Source organism: Zea mays, chromosome 9 (genome assembly GCF_902167145.1).
Source record: "Zea mays cultivar B73 chromosome 9, Zm-B73-REFERENCE-NAM-5.0, whole genome shotgun sequence".
NCBI classification, from domain to species: Eukaryota; Viridiplantae; Streptophyta; class Magnoliopsida; order Poales; family Poaceae; genus Zea; species Zea mays.
In genome coordinates this window covers 74,122,324-74,130,063 of record NC_050104.1, presented here as the reverse complement: position 1 = coordinate 74,130,063, position 7,740 = coordinate 74,122,324, and the positions used below count along the sequence as shown (strand labels likewise).

General features: G+C 48.4%; 1 protein-coding gene across 2 annotated transcripts; it reads right to left on the bottom strand.

The window, feature by feature from the left end:
• Window positions 1–1,972: 1,972 nt before the first annotated feature.
• On the bottom strand, window positions 1,973–4,805 carry LOC100501315 (uncharacterized). 2 transcript variants are annotated; one of them, XM_020543800.2, is made up of 11 exons: window positions 4,524–4,805; window positions 4,365–4,428; window positions 4,202–4,260; window positions 4,032–4,107; window positions 3,838–3,909; window positions 3,657–3,744; window positions 3,308–3,569; window positions 2,895–3,234; window positions 2,778–2,812; window positions 2,584–2,692; window positions 1,973–2,472 (listed from the first exon to the last, which is right to left on the bottom strand). In XM_020543800.2, the coding sequence occupies exons 1-11, from the start codon at window positions 4,686–4,688 to the stop codon at window positions 2,126–2,128; spliced, it is 1,617 nt and encodes a 538-aa protein (XP_020399389.1). In that variant the 5' UTR covers window positions 4,689–4,805; the 3' UTR covers window positions 1,973–2,125.
• Between the last annotated feature and the right edge of the window lie 2,935 nt (window positions 4,806–7,740).

Below are 7,740 nucleotides of genomic sequence, written 5' to 3'. Positions count from 1 at the left end.
CTTGGGTGCATTTCCTAGAACCACTTTATTAACTTCTTCAAAGTTTCCCGCAAGCCATTCCAAAAGTTCTCAAAAATTCCCTTTATTATGTGAATCCTTTCCCTCATCATGACCACGAAAAGCCAACCCCTGATGCAACAAAAATCTAATGCACTTAAGTGACCATGTCAAACGAGCCAGATATTGAGCCTTGAATTCAACAGTGTTTGATGCAACTGACTCACGGATTGATGTTTTAGGTTTGATAAACAAATTATATTTCTCTTCAGCTTCACAATGAGCACTATTGATAGCACCAGCATGCTTACGAAATCTGTCTTTCATGTTCCAATTCCGAAACCCCCCGCTAATAAAACCATCACCTCCATGATCACTATCTTTAAATAAATAGCAAACAAAACAATATGCAGCATCTTTATGCACACTATACTCAAGCCAGTTGAACTCACCAAACCACTTTGGTTGAAAACGACGCATTCCTCCGCAATTGTGTTGTGGAAAATCATCTTTCTTCATCTTAGGACGACATGGTCCCAATGCAATGTAAGCCCTTCTCACAGAATCGTGGTCATTGATATGATACCCTGAGATAGGAGATCTCAATCCTGGATCATGCTCTATGTTATATGTGCTCTCATCATTTCCTTCATCACTAGATTTAGATTCAGAATCTGAAATTGCAAAATCACCAATCTCACTCTCTGGCTCAAGTGGTACTGAAGTAGCCCCACTTCCGCTTGCATATTTAGGCCGACCTTCATAGACCACCAACTGCATTTGACTCTCTTTGGTTGTGGACATAGGATCCGTATTGCCCTGAGTCTGCTCTTGGGTTTTCTTTTTGTTAGCAGCTCTTTGCAAAAAATCTTTCAAATCAACGATAGGTCCTTTCTTCCTCTTCATATTTTCTTTCTTTCTTTCCGTTTTCTCCCACAGTTACAATACCAATCACTGCATATAAAAACAACAGTTTCAGTCACTAGTTTAGTCAATTAGATAAACCAAGCAGCAGCTGTGGCGCTCTGGCAGTGGCAAATCAAACAGCAGCACATCAATTAGATAAAAATATGGCAGCACATCAGTAGCACAACAAGATTAAAAATATGGCAGTATCACAATATGCCAATATGGCGTATACCAGTACGAGATTCGGAGATTACCAGATGACAGAAGTCCAGAACTCCAGAACAGAAGATGGACATCAGGACGTGCTGGCGCTTGGCGAGTGGCGGGCTACGGGCGTCGCGTCGAGCGAGAGGCGCCGGCGTGCGGTTGCGCGCAGCGGCCAGCGGCGGCAGGCCGCAGGCAAAGGCGAGTCGTGAGTCCGTCAGCCCGTCAGGGGCGTTGTGGCGTGCGGCTAGAAACGTGGTGTCGTGGTGGGCTCAGCCTCCCCTCAACGTTCCAGCAGGAGCTAGCCAGCTAGCAGCTAGGGCGTGGTGGGCTGGTGGCCGCAAGCCGCATGGGCTGTCTGCTGTCGGGGCGCACGCACGGCTGGGCCAAAATGCCTTCCACCGGCCCAAACAAGTGAATATTGTTTTGTTTTTTGTTTTTCATAAATACACATGTATTGTACACTATATATACTGATTTTTTTTTTGCAAAAAACTTGGGTATTCATTTGAATACCCATGAATAAGTGTGGGCCCGCCCCTGGTTCCCTATAAGGTAGCTTCGGCGTTATTTCTGTGCTGATCTTTCGAAGGTGTTTTTTCTTACAGGACCTTCGATTGCGAAACAGACCCCAACAATACCTAACTCACAAAAATAGCTAACATTGTTATATTTTACAATTTTTCATTAAAAATATATAGCACATCATTAAGTGACCTAAATATAGTGTATCCAGACTAGTACATATCTTTATTTTTCTACATCGTTCTCAATGTTTTATTATGTAGTGTTTTAAATTTTGGGGCACTTTTAAATCACTTTTGTTAGAGATACTTTTAATCGCCAAGATCTGCCGACAGCCTACTACAGAACTGAATTTATTCCTCAAATGCAAACAAATACACAACTGACGGGAAAATGCCGCATACGACAGACATGGATGAGGGTGAAGAACATCCATCATGTACTTGTTCACTCGCGATGAATCTATAACACAGACACGTGCGGCTGATTTTCACTCCGAATAGGTGGAGCCGTGTGTCCGCGTTGAAACAGAGGCGGCGGCGGCGGGCGTGAGGTCGCCGCCGCCGCCGCGGAGGAAGCCGGCGTACCATCGCGCGGAGCGCCGAGCGTACCTCGTCCGGTTGTCGGCGGCGAAGTCCACGCCGTAGAGACCGAAGCGGAACCTGTAGGAGAAGAGAAACTCGAACACGTCCATGAAGGACCAGACGAAGTAGCCGCGCAGGTCGGAGCCGTTCCGGACGGAAGCGAGCGCCGCCTCGACGTAGACCCGCAGGAAATGGGCCCTGAACTCGTCGTCGTACAGGAACCCGCCGGACGGGTCGGGCTCGTGCCCAGCTCCTGGTGGTGGTGGTGGTGGTGGAACCATCAGCTCAGGGGATGAAAGGAACCGTGCATGTGCGCGGCAGCTGAAACGAGAGAGAGAGAGCGCGCGCGCTTGGCCGGCCTCACCGTTCTCGTGGATCATCACCGGAGGGTTCCCGTAGTGCGTCTGCAGGTGTTCCAGCAATTTGCTCAGAGCCCACGGCGCCTCATGGTTCCGCAGCCCAAGTCGAGGCACCTTGCACGTGCACCACAAGAGATTGTTCGTCTGGGCAGAGGAGTTCTAGCTAGCTAGCTAGTGGGGTTTTGTCATGTGGACTCACCTGCTGGTTCCTCGTTACTGTGCTCTCAAACGGTACTGCAGAAAATGGTAGCAGTAGCTGTGGTTACAACAAGAATGGAGGAGGAAAAAACGCTTGAGTAGCTAGTTAACTAATTACCCGTGACGAAGTTGGTAGCCATGTCGCCGTAGTAGTCTCTGAGGTCCCGATCGAGCTGGCCCAGGTCTGCTTCGACCAGGATCGCGCCGTACTGGTTGATCCCAACGAAATCGAGCGAGCCGCGCACCATGGCCGAGTCTCGGGCCGTCAGCGACGGCAGCCTTGCCCCCACGTTCCTCTTCATCACGGGCGGATAGTCGCCGTACACCAGGGGATGCATGAACCATCCAAGCGAGAAGTCATTTGCTCTGGCAGCTGCTTCTACATCCTCGGGCTTCTGCGTCGCTGGCTCATACCACCAGGCCAGCAACGTCAGTCCAATCCGTCCTCCTTGCTCGCCCTGCTAGTACACAGTTGATGTAATGCAGTTGCAGTGCATGGATATCGATCGATCGATCGACCGACCGACCGACCTGGTACTTGCGTCTGTAGAGGGACACAGCCGACGCATGCGCGAGCAGGAGGTGGTGGGCGACGGCGTACGGCTCCGTCGTGGAGTTGCCGTGGGTGCAGGTGACGCCCAGTCCAAACGGGTAGGAGCAGCGGCGCGGCGGGAGGTAGCCTTGGTCGTAGCCGCCGATGGGCTCGATGTTGGGCTCGTTCACCGTGATCCAGTGCTTCACCCTGTCGCCGAAGCTCCGGAAGCACACGTCTGCGTAAGCGGTAAAATCATCGCTGCGTACGGTACGCACGGCGGTCAGGGGGATCCATTCATGCCATGGCCATCTGCACATGCATGTGTGTGTACACTACACTACATACATGATTCTCGGACTGAGCAGGCCGTTGTATTCATCCTGGAGAGCCTGGGGAAGGTCGAAGTGATAGATGGTCACGTGCGGCTGTATTCCTGCCACACGTTAATTACACGCGCGGAAATAAAACCATTCGGAATCAGGCGCCGTTAATTAACGTTGCAATTAATGAAGTACCAAATGACGACCATATCTGAGGAGCTCATCTATGAGGCTGTTGTAGTACTCCAACCCCTTTGGGTTCACAGCTCCACGCCCATCTACAAACACGTGGCATATCATCAGACATGCGAAAACAATACGATAGGATGGCTAAGTACACTGATAAACAGAGGGAAAAAAAGATCCTCTCCTCTGTGTCTAGGACTCTACTAGCTAGCACCTGGAATAAGCCTTGACCAGGCAATCGAGAACCTGTACGCGTCCAAGCCCATGTCATGCATTAGCTTCACATCTTCCTGAAAATCGTCAGTCCAGCTAGCACATGACTGACTACGGATTCGTAAGCAATCAGTATATATAATCGAACTTAAAAGGAAATGCTGGCCATGCCTTGTAATGGTGATACTGGTCCGCAGCCACATCTCCAGTATCACGGTCAATCGAATATCCTACACAACGCAAGCACAAAAACCAGACGATACAGGACTTGGATTTCCAAACCATATGGAGCTGAGCGAGAGAAATGGGAGGAGCTACTAGCTCGCTCGCTGACCACTGTGCGTGTATGTGTCCCAGATGCTGGGCTTCTTCCCGTCCTCTGCCCATGCGCCTTCGATCTGCACAAACCAGACGATTCATCTCAACACCACCTACCTGCCTCTCTGCCTCGCGCGCCACTCACTGCCCGTAGCCCACACTGCTCCTATCCTACCTGGTAAGCCGATGCGCCGGCGCCGAAGACGAACCCCTCCGGGAAATCACCCCTGGTAATCGCCGCCGCAGAGACGTGCTTCCACAGCAGGGCGGCGAGGAGCAGCAGAGAAACCGAGAGCACGCGCGGGCAACAACCATCGCCGCGTGGTCGCAGCAGCTCCATTACAAAAGAATTCTCCCCTGATCGGCTAGCAGCTTCGTCTCCCCAGCGAAGTGTGAGGCTACGGTGGGTGTACTGACCAGGCTAATATAAGTGCGCTGCCGCAACGCACGTCACACGTACGGCGTACCGACCGACACGTCTCGCTTTCAAGCTGCCGCATTGGTCTCTTTCTCTTTCTTGGACGCTCGTCACCGCATACGCGCGGCGCGCGCGCATCGACGACATGTGAGTATGTGACTCAGCGTCACCGTGCCTCTTCCAGACGCAATGAGTGCGCTGACGCCATACCGTCTAGAAAAAAGCGCTCCCACCTTCGCATCGATCGACACGGGTTCCAGTAGGACCACGCATGGATTCTGTAGGCTGCCCTGCTCTACCACGAACGGCAAACTGACAAATTTTTATCCTATCGAATCATCAATATATCTATATGTAATATAATATTCTCTCTGTCATGATTTATAATTTATTTAATTTTTATTAAATTTAACCTACTCATCTTATTCAACCTTTTTTAGAAATATAGGAAATTCAAAATCATACTTACGCCCTGTTTCAATCTCACGGGATAAACTTTAGCTTTTGCTAAACTTTAGCAATATAAATTAAAGTGCTAAAGTTTAGCTTTTTTAGTGTTTAGACTACTCTAATAAAGTTTAGCACATTGGAATAAAAAGACATCCATACCCCTAATGCGGAGAGAGAGAGAATAGGGTTGGAGGGTATGGGTGGAAAATGAGGTTCCATGGCCCACGTTTAACTCCTTTTAGCACTCCTTGAACATTTTATGAGATAATATATACTAAATTTTATCGCACCACAGTTAGCTCTCTTGTTTAGATCATCAAATAGCTAAAAGTAGCTAAAAACTGCTAAAGTTTATCTCGTGAGTTTCAAACAGGGCCTTATATATTATATACAAAATGATTACAAAGTAAAAATTAATAACAGCAGTAAAGTTTTCGAATAATACGAGTCGGTTACTTAAAGAAAAAAATTAAACCAATTACAAGTGAACGTTTGATAGAGCTCCTACAACTCCATTCGTTACGAGAATGACTCCTAGCTAAACGATAAAAAACTGAACTACAAGTAAATCTAGTCTCCATTTTATATTAGAAAGTAGGAGCCAAAAAATCTGCTTCCCACCACTCTTAACCTACTCCCCACTCTTTAACCCCTCAGAAATCACTTCACAGCCTATTTGCCAAACGATTTTCGGCAAATAGATTCATTTCCAGTAGAGAATCACTCAGAATCACCCTATTCTCTACTACTTATTAAGGTTGTAAGGGTAGCATACCTCTATCTGGTTCTGCCTACTCTCAATCTGCACCGTTCGTTTTGCCCACGCCTCCATTTTCGTGTATCATCCGTCCATCTCGCGTCCTCTTGCCAGTGGGAGCAGGTAGCTCTCGCTCGTCCGTCTGCAGCCGCTGCCTCCCCACATCCCCCACGCGAGCTACCCCCGCGTTCACTCCGTGCGTCGGCCTCCCCATGCGCAACCGTCCCGCCCACACTCCCCGTGCGCAACCGCCCCACCTCCGTGTGTTCCCTCCCCATGCGGGATCACCCTCCATCACCGACGTGACCTATCTCCGCCTCACCTCCTCCCCCTGCCTCCACCGCCCCTCCCCCGACGTCGTCATCACTACCGCGCCACTCGCTCCCGCAGGATCTAGATCCGGTGGACGTAGCTCTGGGGCCTCGGCGCAGGCAGCCTGGGAACGCGTAGCGCAGCATGGTCGGCCTCGGCGCACGGCGGTTGTGGAGGCGTGTGACCCCATAAGGATCATCCACCCACGCGATCTCGGTCCAGTGCGCACTCTACGACGACTGCCAAGAAGTGTGACATCTTGCTCCTCTGCTCCCCTCCATCGCGCCTTTCTCGAGCCTCCCCACAACCCGCATCTGAGCCGCACAGCCTACGGCAGTGGTGAAATGTCGAAGCTAGACTGCATCTTCTTCAAGTCGAACCCACCCCTTACCTCTCGCCCCTTTCTTATAGTTCCTTGCGAGAGTGAGATTTATCATTATTTAGTTCTTCATGTCTTGCACGAGCTAGACATGGGGGAGCTCTAGATCGAGGAAGTCGATGACGCTGGACATGGATGAGGCTAGGAGAGATCGGGACAAGACAACAACATCGGAGGATCTTGGGGTCGCCACTAAGGTCAGGTGAACAGTACCTCTGTCCCTGCCAATCTACTGTCTCCTTTCTGTTATTGTTTTGTGATTAGGTCACTGTTTGGGGATAGGGGGAGTAATTACTATGCCCTGGCCTTTGATTATGTTTCAGCGTTCTCAATTTCTCTAGCAATACCAAACACTACCATCAGCGCTAGCATCCTGCTAATTGCTCTAACGAGATGTGTGAAAGGATCTATGGGATTCCGTCATCAATTACTCTACAAATGTATCTATTATGAAAATCAGTACATAAACTTTAGAACAATAGTACATAGAACTATAAATATTATGTTTGAAAACCAGGTCTTTAATTAATTAGTACATGTGTTATTGTTCTGAGAATTTGAACTAGCTTGGGAAGGTCTCTTATTCGACGTTCAACAATCTGGGATTTTTGTTCATTATCTCTTTGGACCATAGATAAATGTTTATCGAGTACTTCTGCACTACAAGAAAGCAATATGGTAGCATAATACTGAAGAGAATAAAAAAATGTCAATAAATTAAAAGTTGCGATATACAACAAAATTCATCTGATTGCTTTTATAACCCATCTTTTAGAAACAATAGACATGGTTGAATTTCCTGTCAATTTTTCCTACTGAATTACCTATCTATGGTCCAAAGGGGTCATGAACAAAAATTACATACCTAGAAGTTTGTAGATTACAGATTCCACTTCTTTACCAGAATATCCAGCCTGAAAAAATAGTATATGTGTCATACCAGGAAGAAGAAAGTAGCAACAACAATCAACACGGTTCTTTGCCTAACTCCTATATAAATGGCAGCGAAAATAGCATAACGGATCAACGGGGCTACGTATATCAAGGAAAAGCACAAAACATGTGTGATGGCAGCC

Bases quoted from the DNA above. Each gene is read 5' to 3' on its own strand.
- LOC100501315 (XM_020543800.2), bottom strand. From the start codon at position 4,688: ATGGAGCTGCTGCGACCACGCGGCGATGGTTGTTGCCCGCGCGTGCTC. The intron at 3,235-3,307 runs GTCGGTCGGTCG...GTGTACTAGCAG, and splicing joins TCTACAGACGCAAGTACCAG to GGCGAGCAAGGAGGACGGAT. The intron at 2,813-2,894 runs GTAATTAGTTAA...CATTTTCTGCAG, and splicing joins GGCTACCAACTTCGTCACGG to TACCGTTTGAGAGCACAGTA.